At 38.4% G+C, this 16,959-nt stretch overlaps 7 protein-coding genes and 2 non-coding genes across 9 annotated transcripts; 3 read left to right on the top strand and 6 right to left on the bottom strand.

Moving 5' to 3' along the window:
• Positions 1–134: 134 nt before the first annotated feature.
• Positions 135–959, bottom strand: MET8 (bifunctional precorrin-2 dehydrogenase/sirohydrochlorin ferrochelatase MET8; the record flags this gene model as incomplete). Its single annotated transcript, XM_056224685.1, has 1 exon — positions 135–959. The coding sequence occupies one exon, from the start codon at positions 957–959 to the stop codon at positions 135–137; it is 825 nt and encodes a 274-aa protein (XP_056080562.1).
• Positions 960–1,410: 451 nt separating this feature from the next.
• Positions 1,411–3,459, bottom strand: NGR1 (Ngr1p; the record flags this gene model as incomplete). Its single annotated transcript, XM_056224674.1, has 1 exon — positions 1,411–3,459. The coding sequence occupies one exon, from the start codon at positions 3,457–3,459 to the stop codon at positions 1,411–1,413; it is 2,049 nt and encodes a 682-aa protein (XP_056080561.1).
• Positions 3,460–4,187: 728 nt separating this feature from the next.
• On the top strand, positions 4,188–5,162 carry AME1 (Ame1p; the record flags this gene model as incomplete). Its single annotated transcript, XM_056224663.1, has 1 exon — positions 4,188–5,162. The coding sequence occupies one exon, from the start codon at positions 4,188–4,190 to the stop codon at positions 5,160–5,162; it is 975 nt and encodes a 324-aa protein (XP_056080560.1).
• Positions 5,163–5,284: 122 nt separating this feature from the next.
• Positions 5,285–5,716, bottom strand: ERV15 (Erv15p; the record flags this gene model as incomplete). Its single annotated transcript, XM_056224652.1, has 1 exon — positions 5,285–5,716. One exon carries the CDS (start codon positions 5,714–5,716, stop codon positions 5,285–5,287), a length of 432 nt encoding a protein of 143 aa, XP_056080559.1.
• Positions 5,717–6,018: 302 nt separating this feature from the next.
• On the bottom strand, positions 6,019–6,090 carry Smki_2.trna13E. The gene has a single exon. It is a non-coding gene; the product is annotated as a tRNA-Glu (tRNA).
• A 1,335-nt stretch (positions 6,091–7,425) lies between these two features.
• On the top strand, positions 7,426–7,497 carry Smki_2.trna12C. Its single transcript has one exon. It is a non-coding gene; the product is annotated as a tRNA-Cys (tRNA).
• Positions 7,498–8,268: 771 nt separating this feature from the next.
• Positions 8,269–13,776, top strand: DUR12 (bifunctional urea carboxylase/allophanate hydrolase; the record flags this gene model as incomplete). The annotated part of the gene is made up of 1 exon (XM_056224641.1): positions 8,269–13,776. The coding sequence occupies one exon, from the start codon at positions 8,269–8,271 to the stop codon at positions 13,774–13,776; it is 5,508 nt and encodes a 1,835-aa protein (XP_056080558.1).
• Positions 13,777–13,937: 161 nt separating this feature from the next.
• Positions 13,938–15,329, bottom strand: FTH1 (Fth1p; the record flags this gene model as incomplete). The annotated part of the gene is made up of 1 exon (XM_056224630.1): positions 13,938–15,329. The coding sequence occupies one exon, from the start codon at positions 15,327–15,329 to the stop codon at positions 13,938–13,940; it is 1,392 nt and encodes a 463-aa protein (XP_056080557.1).
• A 283-nt stretch (positions 15,330–15,612) lies between these two features.
• On the bottom strand, positions 15,613–16,833 carry KTR3 (mannosyltransferase KTR3; the record flags this gene model as incomplete). The annotated part of the gene is made up of 1 exon (XM_056224619.1): positions 15,613–16,833. One exon carries the CDS (start codon positions 16,831–16,833, stop codon positions 15,613–15,615), a length of 1,221 nt encoding a protein of 406 aa, XP_056080556.1.
• Positions 16,834–16,959: the final 126 nt, after the last annotated feature.

Genomic DNA, 16,959 nt, shown 5'->3' with positions numbered 1-16,959 from the left:
AAAACCTGATCTGAATAGAAAGAAATAACTATTCGTTTCCCAACCCCTATACATGCGAATTATATACAAAATTTCACTAGATTTTGTCTACACAATAGAAAAGACGCGCCCCTTAAAAGAGGAGGCCCTGTCGCTCAAGACGAGCAGTACTCGCTCAGCATCTGTCCTTTGGGAGGGAACTGCAACGAGCAGTTCTGGTCTTGAAACATGGTCTTAAAGAGATCTAGAAGGCGTTCCACATTGATTCTGTGGCAGTACTGAATGCCGAAGAGGTCTGTGCAGCGTTTGACCCAGTCCATGCGGTACTTGACATCTTTATCGTCTGGCGCCAGCATCCTAATACCTCTTCTCAACTCACCAAGTTTGACGACAGCATCCTCTAGTGCCAAATCCCCCATTTTTGTGAACATGTTACGGATTTCGTCTCTTACCAGAGCACCAAAACGTGGAGAAAGACCATTGGTTGAGATTAAGATTTGCAGGCGGTCACCTACCTCAAGATTGGCACCAAAATAAAAGTCGCAAAGTTCGGGTTTGTCTGCTACGTTAACCAGTTGCTGCTTGCCGAACTTCTCCTTGCATAGGTGGTATATTCTGGCACTTTCAGGATGATCCGGTATGCAGGTCAGTATTATGTGCCAGGCGTCGTTCCCATCATCTAAGTCAAGGTATTCGTCTTTGAATTCATCGCATATGTACTCATAAATTTCATTTTTTGAGGAATCCCAGTTGCGATTAACAATGCGTTTACCGTCCTCTCTGTATTCGGGATGACTCTCGTTTTCAATGAATTTCCCAAATTTTGGAATAATGGCACCATGTAGGTTGGGGGACACTAAGGTCAGCTTACAACCAGTAGGCAACAGTTTGTATAGTCTTGTCAAGCCGACTTCTCCGCCACCGATTAGTAGAATTCTCTTATCTTTCAATTGATGGGCTAGCTGCAACGATTTCACCATTATTTTTTACCTGCTGTACTATTGTTTTCCATTTACGTACTCCATGAGTTAATGTGTATAGAAATGATCTTGTATGGCCTTTTATTGAAGTATATATAGGTAGGTGTACACGTTCATCGCTTACACTCTAAAGCCCGTAGTCATCGGACTTTCTAGCGATTTTCACATTTTTCTCCGTTAACACGGTCATTATAACTAGCACGTGAAATTATGATGCCTTTACTTGCGTATAAACCTCTAATAATTATGCTTAAACGCAAACTGTTTGAGAAAATAAATGTACTGAGATAGATAGATAGATAGGTAGGTAGATAGAAAAAAACATACTTGATTAGAACTATAGATAGGTAATCAATAAGGTTGTTACTCAAATGTCTTTGGTTGAAGAAAGATAAGAACGTAGAAATCCAGAAAAAAAATGGAAACGAGGATTTTTTTTTGGCTCTTATACTCAATGGAGAAGAGATGGGTGAATTGGCGGAATGTTGTTCCTGTTAGGATGCTTGTTGATAGTGTTCGATCTCGTGTTATTGATATTTGAAGATAAATTTAAAGAAGGAGCCATCATCTTGGACAAGCCATACATATTTGTACTGTTTCCCATTCCATATGCTGTTGGATTTGAGTTCATATTCATGTTAGAATTCATGTTCATGTTCATGTTTGAGTTCATATTCATGTTTGAGTTCATATTCATGTTTGAGTTCATATTCATGTTTGAGTTCATATTCATGTTTGTAGCCACTTTATTGTTGTTGCCATTGAATGGGTGCATAGGCATTGTCATTGCGTTCCCAAATTGCGATACGTTATTATTAGCATTAGAGAGTTGGCTACCCATAGGACGAAGTGAATATGATGGGCTTGAATATTGGTGTGGATACAGCGCACTGTCCTCTTGTATATATGGGACATTAGATCTTTGCGGATTTACTATACCGACATGGTTGCCATTCTTGTTACCGTGACCCTCGTAATTGTTGTAATTGAAGTAATTGTTGTGTGCCAGATGCTCCACAGAATAGTTACCATCCTGCTGCTGTTGCTGCTGTTGTAGAAAGAGTCGCCTCTTATCCTCCACATATTGTTCAAGGATTTGTTTGGAATTATCGACAGTAGAAGCTGCAGATGGTGCTCTCACTCCGTTCGATGGCAAATATTGGCCTGGCCCCATAATGTTCGGAGCTGCTTTAGCACTTGAACTGGAGGGACGCCCCCAGGATAATCTTATCGGACTGCCACCAACAATGAAGCCTTGCAGGCCTTGAATTGAGGCTTCGGCATCGATTCTTTTCTCAAATTTAACAAACCCACAGTTTTTACCATTTGGGATTCTGACATTTAAAATAGGCCCAAACGGTTTGAATAATGAGCGCAATTGAAACTCAGTAGTTTTTGGTCCTAGACCGCCAACAAATACAGTAGTATTAGTTGGATCAGTATTAAAGGTGTTTGAAGGTAAGGACTCATTTTGACGCATATTTGAATTACTGCTCTCATTCAAATGGACTGAATGTACGTTCTGTAGAGCATTCAGAGGAAGCATATTACTATTGCTCTGAATAATGGTATTGGCAGTCTTAATCAACAGTGGGTCATGGCTGTCCTCTTGGTCTTGTTGCTGCTGATTTTGATGCAATTGTTGCTGCTGTTGCTGCTGTTCTTGTAGCTGCAACATCATATTATTTCTTGGTGTGGCATAAGCGACTCTTAAAGCCCTTCCTTGAAACCATTTCCCGCTCATCTCAATTAAAGCCCTACGACGTTCGTCTTCATTTCCGAATCTGACAAATCCAAAGCAGCGAGATGATCCTGTCAAAGGATCTGTCATTACACGAACCGTTTTTACCGATTTGAATCTTGTTTGAAAAAGAGATAATAAATCAGCTTCAGTAGCTGTTGGGGAGAGGTCGCCAACAAATAAAGAGAATTCTGGAGTAGATGGTATAGAACTTTGCAAAGTAGCACCTGACGCCCAGTTCAATCTGAAGGTCCTTTTGAATGTTGGATTCGTTTGAGAGTTTGTTGTTGGAGAATAAAAATTAGGCAAAGGAGTAGCATTTAATGACAGAGCAAATTGAGCATCCGTTTGCGTTTCAAACTCGACAAAGCAGTATCCAGCATGATGTAGTTGAGTAGTTGAAGGGTCAATAAAGGAGATTCCATTGATATTGATCATTTGAGAATTATCTAGCTGTTCAGTGCTATTTGATGTAAATTGTTGGTTTTCACCATTCTCCTCGCTCGTATTGTTGTTGTTACTTGAAGTGGAACTGCAAGGAATCAATAAATTCTTCTTGGCTCTTATTAGTTTAACAATAACTTTTTTGTTCAACTTTGACCAAATCTCCTCGATAGTCGCTTCATCAAAAGACGGATCTAGATCACCCATCCATAATGTTCTTGGAGGTTCAGAAGAAGTCTCCACAGTAGACGAAGGGGGTAATGGAATAATATATGGATTATCCTGTCTTTGGGAGACGTTAATAGCATTGGACATCACTTGAGTATTTTTAGATCAAGAAACAATGACAAAGGGTATGAAAGAAGCTTTAAATATTAAAAGGTCCACTAACAGTAAAATAATGTAAATCAGAACGAAAGGAAAGAAAAAAACCTCCTTTTTTAATTGTTGAAACAGAAATAGAATATCAAAAAATTAACTGGAAAAATTGCAATTACAATGGATAACAATATAACGAATTCAATCACGAAAAATTAGAATGGTGGGCACTGGGATATAATACGCAGATGGTTTTCTGCAAAATGACAAATATTCTAGGAAAAAATAAGGAATAAGAACGGATATTCCTTTTCTTGTGTCTTTGTATATTTGTGCAAAAAAAGATCAGATTATGGCAACAAATTAGACTACAAATATGCTTATTTTCACTTTTGGTGAAGTGTGCGAACGTGAGGAATTGTAGGTTTCATTAAGATTTGGTCTTGAATACAAGTTTGGGGAACATTTTTTTGGAACGGCACTATCGCCCCTTCACAGCCGTTTGGAGCCAGCAAAATAATATTCATCGTGTTGTACGTAATAGTCAAATAGTTATCAAAAGTTGGGAAGGGAACAGTTGGATAGATAGTAAGTAACTTAACTAGCCACTGGACCAAAGAAAACATCATAGTAGTGGGGAAAGTAGCTGGTTGTATCCCTTACGTGACCTGTGTCGTCCTCTATAGTTTTAATTACGTGGAGGGTTTGTATAAGATAAAACGAGAATGGATAGAGACACTAAATTAGCTTTTAGGCTGAGGGGTAGCCATTCAAGGAAGACAGATGACATAAATGATGACATTATTGTCTTTAGAACCCCAAATGCGCTTCACGCGGAGGATAATTCACCCGTTCAATCACCTGTTCATCCAATGTTGTCTTCACCAAAACGTGCAAATTCGTTTGAACCTCCCAGCGATTCTGGTAATATGGATGCACAGGATCGCTACGAACATGAATATCATCCCGTGGAAATAGAAGACTACCCCATGGTTGACTCTGGAGACGAGAGTTCCTCTAATAAGCAGCCGCAAAATGTGAGAAATGATGAAGAGCTCACGACTCGGTATAAATTCGATGATATACCTATCAGACAGTTATCGTCTTCTATTACTTCAGTAACTACGATTGATGTTCTGTCTTCCTTGTTTATAAATTTGTTTGAGAACGATTTAATTCCACAGGCTTTGAAGGATTTTAATAAAAGTGATGATGATCAATTTAGAAAGCTATTATACAAATTAGATCTGCGGCTCTTTCAAACGATATCAGATCAAATGACTAGGGATTTGAAGGACATATTGGACATTAATGTATCGAATAATGAACTTTGTTACCAATTAAAGCATGTGCTTGCTCGAAGGGAAGATCTGAATCAGCAGATAATATCGGTACGGAATGAAATTCAAGAACTGAAAGCCGGTAAAGATTGGCATGATTTACAAAATGAACAATCTACGTTGAACGATAAGGTGAAACTGAATAAAGGGTTGAATGATTTGACATCTGCCTTATTAGGTAAACATCAGGCTAGTGGCAACATCATGAACCAAGATATAGACGACGATTCGATACGGGATGACTCAAATATTTTGGATATTACACATTTTGCCGACTTAATGGACCCATATGATGGACTTCTTAAAAGAATTTATAGAATAAACGAAAAACTCTCGAACGAATTACAGCCAAGTCTATAGAAAAATTACTAAACAGGAAATTATGTTCGCTTCCACAAAAGAAAGTTGTATTATAAGATAATTTTATATGATAGACGTACTTTATAGATATGTACTATTGATTTTTTTTCTTTTTATTGACGCTAATAACCTATCAAGTTTGCATCGTTTTCAAGTAATGCTGTGACCATCATATAGAAATAAAGAAAAAAGATGAAAAGGTAGAACCCCAGCTTTAAAAAACATTCAATTTTGCATTTACTCAGTATTCTGAAAATATCAGTAGCATCCAATAAATATGTCTTCCTGTAGACTTTACTAGCGTTATATGCTAGAACGGGGGAGTTTAGAAGAAAAATGAACCAATATCCATTGAAAAGAAATAATAAAGAAATTAAACCGTGTAAAATTTCCTCTGGTACGCTCAATGTATTAATTCTTTTACACAATTCAATTGAGTTAATATAATCTGCTTCCAAATCACCATATAATATGGTGAAGTAAATCTGACAAATGGAATTTAAACAATTCAGTATAAGGCCGGTTACAAATAATGATAACCCAGTACCTGCCATTTCCACTCTTTTTCGACTTCGGACCTCTATGTATTAGCAGACAATAATATATTCAGACAAAAAAAATAAAAGTGCATATATTGCTTTCAAAGTGGATGACTACCTGTATTTGCCATGCAAAAGAAAAAACATTCGTGGTCGACGATAATGTTTCAAATTTTAACAGTTAAAGATATTAATGGACACCTCGTGATTTTGTTAGGATATATGATCGATGAACGTGTATTTCCTTGGAACATCAAAGGGCCCAATAAGTTGATACAGCAATAAAAGTGCTAGTTTTTTTTTTATTAAAAAAAATACTCCGATACGGGGAGTCGAACCCCGGTCTCCACGGTGAAAGCGTGATGTGATAGCCGTTACACTATATCGGATAGTTTTTCATACTATTGTTGTATCTTAAGATGAGATACGTCAGTATGACAATACATCATTCTAAACGTTCATAAAACACATATGAAACAATCTTATAACGAAACGAACAGATTGAACAACATAAGGTAAAACTCTGCTTTTCCGAGCTGAACTAATCAAATGTATAAATACCTGAACAATTAGTTAGATCCGAGATTCCGCGCTTCCACTATTTAGTATAAACCATATCTTATATAATATATAGGTGAGAGATTGGTGAATTTTGAGATGATTGTTGGGGTTCCATTGTTGATAAAGGCAATAATATTAGGTATGTAGATATACTAGAAGTTCTCCTCGAGGATATAGGAATCCAATAAATGGAACTCGTAATTCTACATAATTCTGTATATGCTTTTATTGTCATTTTATATTTGTCAGTCATTATCCTATTACATTATCAATCCTTGCATTTCAGCTTCCACTTACTTCGATGACCGCTTCTCATAACTTATGTCATCTTATAACACCGTATATGATAATGTACTAGTAGTATGACTACTAGTTGATAGACGATAGTTGATTTTCATTCCAACAATAGGATAAGTAACATCCCGTGAATTAAGTTGATAAGTCGTTTTGACAATAAGTTACTTCCCTAAGATAGTATATTAGGATTGTCAAGACATCCCGGTATTACTCGAGCCCGTAATACAACAGAAGATCTCAAATATAACCTTCATTATGATATTGAGATTAGGGCTAAGTTGGTAGCGTTATAAAAAAGTATCAAAATTGTTGGAATAAGTGATTACCACTATACATTTATTCATATAAATTGTTGTAGTTGATGACGAACATTCTTTAACATGATACTAATGATGTTGAGTAAATTAATACTAACATTCTTATGGTGATACCAATTTAAATGGAGTCAGGAAATTCTAATTATAGAATTTCCTGCACTAATAAGATAAAGATCTATTAATTGTCCAGAACTTAGTATATAAGAAGATGAGTTAACACTAAATTCTTATCATCAACACTCTGATTTATGTCTGAACCTTTTGGTTTAATACAACCAATCAGCGTGTGTTTTATATACCTCTCTTATATAGATTAAGAAGGAACGACTATTCTTAATTATTACAACTTACTAAACTACTAATTATCAACAAGAAGAAACGACCTATTCTTAATTATTACAACTTACTGAATAACTAATTATCAACAGTTGCCTAATCTGTTGGTCTTGGCTCTCAGGTTGTTTCAATGTATGTTTCACGGCGGTTAGCGTGATTTAAAAACATACTGCTATATATTTTTCACTAATTTTTCACCTTACATAATCGAAAGCTCGTATGGCGCAGTGGTAGCGCAGCAGATTGCAAATCTGTTGGTCCTTAGTTCGATCCTGAGTGCGAGCTCTCTTTTTTATATGTAATATAGATTTTTTCATTCTGCCACTCTTCACCCAAAGGCAAGTTATGCCTACTCTTTTCTTTTTCTCTAACGTGTAGAACAAATTAAACCAATGGCTTACTATAGATAAGGCTACTAACTATACTGATTAATTTCTTTTTGAAATCGGTCGATCTTTCATGGTAACACTAAACGCCAATTTGTTAGTCACCTGTAACGGCACGCTTCTTTGGCCGTGTTTTAGCCACTTTTTGCGCGCTTTTCTGGAATTTATCTTATTAGATAAGATAAAGAACATACGAATCAGCTTCAATTAAGATAAAAGAATACAGTAAGTAGACTTCAGATAAGATAAACTGGGCATTGCTCCTAGTCCGGCCGAGAAATGTGCGTTTATAGTTTGGCAGCTATTCCTTTGATTGACACTCTATAGTGGAACCAATATGCGCAGATCATTGAGATAAGAGACGCAAATGTTTTGGTTTTGCCTGCCTCTTAATTCGGATTGATTTCGTTAGACGATGCGAGTAATTAAATGTTTCTATTTAAACAGTAGACCTGATGTGGCTTGAGACAGAACACTCACTTATATCTTGGTATATATCTCCCTTAGCTGAGCACTTTTATCTTGAGTCATACAACTGCAAGGTTGTGATAAGCTTATACTAATATACAAGGTGGAAAGCTCTATTACTCCGCACTTCAATAATCATTAATATAAAAGATAAAAAATATCTTTGCTATAATTACAATAAGAATTCGTTCAAAAAGAAAAAATGACAGTAAGCTCTAATACTGTGGCAGAAATATCATCAGGTTGGTCCGTTCAAGACTGGATTGACTTCCACAAGTCTTCGAGTCCTCAGGCTTCACTGAAGCTTCTTGAATCGCTACTAGACTCTCAAAATGTCGCACCAGTCGATAATGCGTGGATATCGCTGGCTTCAAAGGAAAACCTATTGCACCAATTCCGGATTCTAGAAAGCAGAAAAAATAAAGAAACTTTGCCTCTTTACGGTGTTCCCATCGCTGTCAAAGACAACATTGATGTTAGAGGTTTACCTACCACCGCAGCATGCCCATCTTTTGCATATGAGCCATCTAAAGACTCTAAAGTAGTCGAATTACTAAGAGATGCAGGTGCGATAATTATGGGTAAGACCAATCTAGACCAGTTTGCTACGGGCTTAGTGGGCACACGGTCTCCATATGGGAAAACCCCTTGTGCCTTTAGTAGCGAACATGTATCTGGTGGTTCCTCTGCTGGGTCGGCATCAGTCGTTGCTAGAGGTATTGTACCAATTGCATTAGGTACGGATACAGCTGGTTCTGGCAGAGTTCCAGCCGCCTTGAACAACTTGATTGGTCTAAAACCGACGAAAGGCGTCTTTTCCTGTCAAGGTGTGGTCCCTGCTTGTAAATCTTTGGACTGCGTTTCCATCTTTGCATTGAACTTAAGTGATGCAGAACGCTGCTTCGGCATCATGTGCCAACCAGATCCTGAGAATGACGAATATTCAAGACCATATGTTTCCAATCCTTTAAAAAAATTTCCAAAGAATGCAACCATCGCTATTCCAAAAAATATTCCATGGTATGGAGAAACCAAGAACCCTGTGCTGTTTACCAATGCTATTGAAAACTTATCCAAAACGGGCGCTAACGTTATAGAAATTGATTTTGAACCTCTTTTAGAGTTGGCTCGTTGCTTATACGAAGGTACTTGGGTGGCCGAGCGTTATCAAGCTATTCAGTCTTTTTTGGAGGGCAAACCTCCAAAGGAGTCTTTGGACCCTACTGTTATTTCAATTATAGAAGGGGCAAAGAAATACAGTGCGGTAGATTGCTTCAGTTATGAATACAAAAGACAAGGCATTTTGCAAAAAGTGCAAGAACTTCTCAAATCTGTCGACGTCTTGTGTGTACCCACATGTCCTTTAAATCCAACTATGCAACAAGTTGCGGATGAGCCGGTCTTAGTCAATTCAAGACAAGGCACATGGACCAATTTTGTCAACTTGGCAGATCTAGCTGCACTTGCTGTCCCTGGAGGATTTAGGGACGATGGCTTGCCAAACGGTATTACCTTGATCGGTAAGAAATTCACAGATTACGCCCTGTTAGAGTTGTCTAACCGTTATTTCCAAAAGGCATTCCCCAACGGGTCCAGGAGTTACGGCATTTTTACAAGTCCTTCAGTAAAACCAGTAAACGACCAATTAACCGGTCCAAACTACGACCCATCCACTTCCATTAAACTAGCCGTTGTTGGTGCTCACCTGAAGGATCTTCCTTTGCACTGGCAATTGGAAAAGGTCAATGCAACATATTTATGCACAACTAAAACGTCAAAATCTTATCAGCTTTTTGCTCTGCCTAAAAATGGCCCTGTTTTAAAACCGGGGTTGAGAAGAGTTCAAGAGGGTGATGGGTTCCAAGTCGAGTTAGAAGTTTACAGCGTTCCTAAAGACCAGTTTGGTACTTTTATATCTATGGTTCCTGAACCATTAGGAATAGGTTCAGTAGAGTTAGAATCCGGCGAATGGATTAAATCTTTCATTTGTGAGGAATCTGGTTACAAAGCTAAAGGTACGGTAGACATCACGAAATATGGTGGATTTAGAGCTTATTATGAAATGTTAAAGAAAAAAGAGTCCGAAAAGAAGAAGTTATTTGATACAGTATTAATTGCTAACAGAGGTGAAATAGCTGTTCGTATTATCAAGACATTGAAAAAAATGGGTATTAAGTCAGTTGCAGTCTATTCCGACCCTGACAAGTATTCTCAACATGTTACTGATGCTGATATTTCTGTTCCCCTTCACGGCACCACCGCTGCACAAACTTATTTGGATATGGATAAGATTATAAACGCCGCTAAACAAACCAACGCGCAAGCCATTATTCCTGGGTATGGTTTCTTGTCGGAAAATGCAGATTTTTCTGATGCATGTACCAATGCTGGCATTACCTTTGTAGGTCCTTCTGGGGATATTATTAGAGGTTTAGGGTTAAAACATTCAGCTAGGCAAATCGCCCAGAAAGCTGGTGTTCCTTTAGTGCCAGGTTCTTTACTTATCACCTCTGTTGAAGAGGCTAAGAAAGTTGCAGCAGAATTAGAATATCCAATAATGGTGAAGTCAACTGCTGGTGGTGGTGGTATTGGTCTGCAAAAAGTTGAATCCGAAAAGGATATTGAACATATTTTCGAGACCGTGAAACATCAAGGTAAAACATTCTTCGGTGATGCTGGCGTATTTTTGGAACGATTCATTGAAAATGCTAGACACGTTGAAGTTCAACTTATGGGTGATGGTTTTGGGAAAGCAATTGCTTTGGGTGAACGTGATTGTTCTCTACAACGTCGTAACCAAAAAGTCATCGAAGAAACACCCGCTCCAAATCTACCAGAAAAGACGAGGCTGGCGTTAAGAAAGGCAGCCGAAAGCCTGGGCTCTTTATTGAATTACAAGTGTGCTGGTACTGTTGAATTTATATACGATGAAAAGAAGGATGAATTTTACTTCCTAGAGGTTAACACAAGATTACAAGTTGAGCATCCAATTACAGAAATGGTTACAGGACTGGACTTGGTCGAGTGGATGGTCAGGATTGCCGCTAATGATGCACCCGACTTTGATTCTACAAAGGTTGAAGTGAATGGTGTTTCAATGGAAGCACGTTTATATGCTGAGAATCCATTGAAAAATTTTAGACCTTCTCCAGGTTTGCTTGTCGATGTGGAATTCCCTGATTGGGCAAGAGTGGATACTTGGGTTAAAAAAGGTACTAATATATCTCCCGAGTATGATCCAACATTGGCCAAAATTATCGTCCACGGAAAGGACCGTAACGATGCAATTTTCAAGTTGAACAAAGCCCTGGAAGAGACGAAAGTGTATGGATGTATCACTAACATTGACTATCTAAAATCTATTATCACCTCTGACTTTTTTGGTGAAGCAAGGGTCTCCACTAACATTTTGAATTCTTATCAATATGAACCCACCGCAATCGAAGTAACGTTGCCTGGTGCCCATACCAGTATTCAGGATTACCCAGGAAGAGTTGGGTACTGGAGAATTGGTGTTCCACCCTCTGGTCCAATGGATGCATATTCATTCAGATTGGCGAACAGAATTGTGGGTAATGATTACAGAACACCTGCTATTGAAGTGACCTTGACTGGTCCATCCATCGTATTCCATTGTGAAACTGTCATTGCTATTACTGGTGGTACTGCTACATGTACATTAAATGGACAAGAAATTCCTCAACATAAACCAGTTGATGTCAAGAGGGGTTCTACTTTATCCATTGGCAAGTTGACAAGTGGTTGCAGAGCGTACTTGGCTATCAGAGGGGGCATCGATGTGCCTAAATACTTGGGCTCTTATTCTACATTTACTTTGGGAAATGTTGGAGGGTATAATGGAAGGGTGTTGAAACTTGGAGACGTACTGTTTTTGCCAAGTAATGAAGGGAAGAAATTAATTGACACCCCTCCACAAGATATCTCTCAATCTTTAATTCCTCAAATTTCTGAAACTAAGGAGTGGAAAATTGGTGTGACATGTGGTCCACATGGTTCTCCGGATTTGTTTAAACCCGAATCCATCGAAGATTTTTTCAACGAGAAGTGGAAGGTTCACTACAACTCTAATAGATTTGGTGTTCGTTTAATTGGACCTAAACCTAAATGGGCTAGAAGCAACGGTGGTGAAGGTGGTATGCATCCTTCGAACACCCATGATTATGTTTATTCGTTGGGTGCTATTAATTTCACAGGTGATGAACCGGTTATTATTACTTGCGATGGTCCTTCCTTAGGTGGTTTTGTGTGTCAAGCAGTTGTTCCAGAAGCAGAGTTGTGGAAGGTTGGACAGGTCAAACCTGGTGATTCCATTCAGTTTGTACCACTATCCTATGAAAGCTCCAGATCCTTAAAGGAATCTCAGGATGTTGCAATTGAATCATTGGATGGCTCCAAATTAAAACGGTTGGACTCTGTGTCAGCGCTACCCACTTTCGAAACGCCCATCCTTGCACAAATAGAAAAGAAAAATGAACTTTCACCAAGAGTTGTATACAGACAAGCAGGTGACCGTTATATTTTGGTGGAATATGGTGATAACGAAATGAACTTTAATATTTCTTACAGAATTGAATGTTTGATTGCCCTTGTTAAGAAGAATGAGACTGTCGGTATTGTTGAAATGTCTCAGGGTGTTAGATCAGTTTTGATAGAGTTTGATGGTTACAAAGTGACCCAAAAAGATCTACTTGATATATTGGTGGCGTATGAGACTGAAATTCAATTTGACAAAAACTGGAAAATTACTTCTAATATAATCAGATTGCCGATGGCTTTCGAAGACTCCAAGACTTTGGCTTGTGTCCAAAGGTACGAAGAAACAATTCGTTCGTCTGCTCCATGGTTACCAAATAACGTTGATTTTATTGCCAATGTGAATGGTATCTCAAGAAAAGAGGTTTATGATATGTTGTATTCAGCCAGATTCTTAGTTTTAGGATTAGGTGATGTTTTCCTAGGATCGCCTTGTGCTGTTCCATTGGATCCTCGTCACAGATTCCTGGGAAGTAAATATAACCCAAGTAGAACATACACCGAAAGAGGTGCAGTGGGTATCGGTGGTATGTACATGTGCATATATGCTGCCAATAGTCCTGGTGGGTATCAATTAGTTGGTAGAACCGTTCCAATTTGGGACAAATTATGCCTAGCTGCTTCTTCTGAGGTTCCATGGTTGATGAATCCATTTGATCAAGTTGAATTTTACCCTGTCTCTGAAGAGGATCTAAATAAAATGACTGACGATTGTGATAATGGTGTCTTTGAAGTCAACATCGAGAAGGGCATTTTTGATCATCAAGAGTACATGAAGTGGGTCGACGCGAACAAAGACTCTATCACAGAATTTCAAGAAGGCCAACTTGGTGAAAGAGCTGAAGAATTCGCCAAATTGATAAAAAACGCGAACTCTGACCTGAAAGAGGCTACTACGGTAAAGCAAGATGAAGAAGATGATTTCCCTGAAGGTGCAGAAATCGTATATTCTGAGTATTCTGGACGTTTCTGGAAGTCTATAGCATCTGTCGGAGACGTTATTGAAGCAGGCCAAGGGCTTCTTATTATTGAGGCCATGAAGGCAGAAATGATTATTTCTGCTCCCAAATCGGGAAAAATCATAAAGATTTGCCACGGAAATGGTGATATGGTTGATTCTGGTGACATAGTAGCCGTTATAGAAACTATTGCATAAACTGTTATCTGTTATTATGCGAAATCAAACCCTTATTCCTTTATAGCTTATGTATTTTCATAGCTATTTTTCTAGTGACGAATATGTACATAGTATTTATCTGAAAAAAAAAATTGTATAAACAACAGCAATTTGAAATTACTATGCAAGCGCGTTTGTTTTCAGCTAGCTGAGACTCCACTATCAATTATTAAGGGCACCGAACTATCCTTGGACAGCCTTTGGCTTCCCGGTTCTGAGGAGCTAGAGTTGAGTTCTGAGGTATGGTGTTTAAGATCTAGTGAGGCCTTTGCTATGTTCAATCTTTTCATAATGCGTTTCTTTTGCCAGCTGATAGGAATATATGGAACGTAGCCGTATTCTTCCTCTATCATCAATAGCTTCAAGGCACATATTAACACTAACCAGTAGGCATTGTAGCTGATTACGGAACCAACAGTAGCACTATTGGTCCAGCCAAAAATGGCAGTGAAAATCATCCAACCTCCATCTTTTTCACCATTGCAACAATTCACATGCCAAACAGAACGTGAAATATCGTACGAACCGGGACCATTACCTACTTCACTCATGTCTTGACCGTTACATTTGTTAACGTAGTCTTGTAATTCGAGTTGCCAGACGCCCTTAGAAAACAAACCAGCTGCAATCAAGTAAAGGAAGCAGGTGGCGACTACAAGACATATCTTGAGTGATAGAGAACTAGAGTATCTGAAGAAAAAAACACCAAACACCGTACTAATTGCTGTAGCAAGAATCATAGAGAGAGGGATCGATGATAGTGGTTGATCGATACCGATACCCCCAATAAAAACAACAGCTTCCAAGCCTTCCCTCAAAGTCGTAATGAAAGGCAATATAAAGAATGAGTACTTTTCACTGAATTTTACACCTTTTCTAGCCTTGTTACCTAACAAGTTGTTGTCCTTTGAATAAATAATAGACGCTAGCTTCACTCTAAATTTCTCCCTCAATTTCCCCATTCTTAAGAAAAACAACCCCATTACAGAAATGATGACAGATGCAACAAGACTTAACACGCCTTCATAATAGTGTTCGCTCAAGGTCCATAAATCAGTACCGATATGGTAAAAGATACTTACAAATGCACCTCCGATTAGCATACACAATAATAAACCAAATGCGCCGCCCGCAAGAATTTGTATCTTTAATTTTTGGTACAGTTTAACATTATCAGCAGTATGTTCATCAGGCTCGCGATCCTGATCTCTAAGCTCGTTAGAGTACTCGTAAATTTCTTCTTCTTCTTCCACATTCAGTGGTCTCAGTTTATTATCAGTCGTAGAGGGCGTTCCCATAGCATTAACATCTGAAGGCCCAGCTTGTAAGAAAGCAGTAGTCGAGTCTGCATTCGCATTTGTATTAGGAGTTGGAAGGTCTGTAGAAGAGTTTTCATCAACCGGATTGTCCTCTTCAACAGAAAGACCTTGTTTGACAATCGTCAATAAAATCGAAACGATGACAACAATTTCCAGGGATTCCCTCAAGAAAATGAAAAATATCTGGAAAGAAAAATAATCCTCAAACGTCATGATAAGCCAGAAATATTATTTTATTCTAGTTTCTCTACTTCTTCTTTAGAGAATAGAAAGTTCAGAAGGTTATCTGTTTCTCTGTAGCATCGAATTTGTGTTTTTGTAGACTGTTTAAGATGCAATTTTGCTTTCTTTTCGTCAATTTCCGGCCGTGCCGCACCCGTTTTTGAACTCAAGAAGGTGCTAAATAGAAGTGATTGTTACATTGAAATAAATGTGTATATAAATATATTTTGATGTACCTCACGCCTGTTTTGATGGGCCAGGTTCAATATATGATTCACTTTCCAATTCCAGGTGGAAGTTTGTAGTTTTCCGCCGAAAAGTACTTTCTAGTACAGAAGTAGCTAGACTCCCAGGTAACGTCCTTGCTTGGCTCGCAGGTACACTTGTTTTGTAACCTGATATCCTGTTCGATGGGGCAAGAGGTGAAATCTGGATGATGGAATCCAAGACCGTCAAAGAAATGAATTTCAGATTTGTTCAAAAACAAAGAGGCAGCAATGGAATGCACTGGCGCATCCCCCCATCTTTCGTAAAAAAATCCACCGGATTCATCCAAGTAATCAAAGTATTCCCTGTACGCTTCAGATCTGAAGAAGTCTAAAGAGCCAATCTCGAAGTTTGTCCAGAAATGACACATATTGTATGTCTCACCGTCATCATTAGAGATGAACTTCATGAGATTATTCTTGTTTAAGAACTTAGGATTCTTCTTGACGAATTTTTTTGTTGTTTCCCACAATGTTGGAATTGTTTGCTCATATTCACTTACAGAAAGAATAAACCCATATTTTTTTTTATTTAATTTCATAAACTTGAATATGTCATACTGAATATCACAGAATAGAGTGATATCGGTATCCACTCTCCAAAACCACTCATACTCGTTTAGTAGATGGTGTCTCCATATGAACCCTGACTGGAAACGGCACATATGGCGGTAAGGCACGGAATCACCGTATGGAATAGCCAATTTGCCCATTTCACGTCTTTTATCGTCGAATTTATTAGTATCGATCCAAGATGGAATAGACCAATGGTCCTTCTGAATTATCCCGTACTTCGCTTTACCAGAAACTAATGCACTGGTAACGCGTTTAAACTCGTCACTGAAGGGTTCGTCATTCAGAAACACCCAATCGTAATGGTATCGGTTATTGAATCTATCTTCAACGTGTCTAATGGATTTAACCAAGTTCCATAAGTCAGAATTTCTGGCCAATGTGACCATAACACCCTTTTCTTTCTTGCCATCATCCAGAGGGTGGATTACGCCCTGTGACTTATCAGTAAACGGCATCAAGTAACCTTTACTAGTTACTTGACTGGTACTAGGACTCTGAGTCACTGTCATCTCTGAGGACTTTGAGCCACTCATTAAAAATAGAACGGACAACACCAAGATGAGCCCGATGAAGGATGCTCTAATGCCTTTCTGGTATTTTCTAATCAGCAATGCCGATTTGGGCATAAGCTTTTTCTTGTGATGCGCAGACATAGTGGCACGCTAGATATTGATGATGCTGCTGTTTTCAGACGAGAGCAGAACCTACCTCATGTAAAGCTTGCTTCGTGCAAAACCTGGTCATCATTTGCATTATTTTCTTTGAAAAGTTTCAACAAG

Source organism: Saccharomyces mikatae (genome assembly GCF_947241705.1).
Source record: "Saccharomyces mikatae IFO 1815 strain IFO1815 genome assembly, chromosome: 2".
Taxonomy (NCBI): Eukaryota; Fungi; Ascomycota; class Saccharomycetes; order Saccharomycetales; family Saccharomycetaceae; genus Saccharomyces; species Saccharomyces mikatae.
Note: the sequence above shows the minus strand (reverse complement) of the source record. Positions and strands in the feature narration are given on the sequence as shown.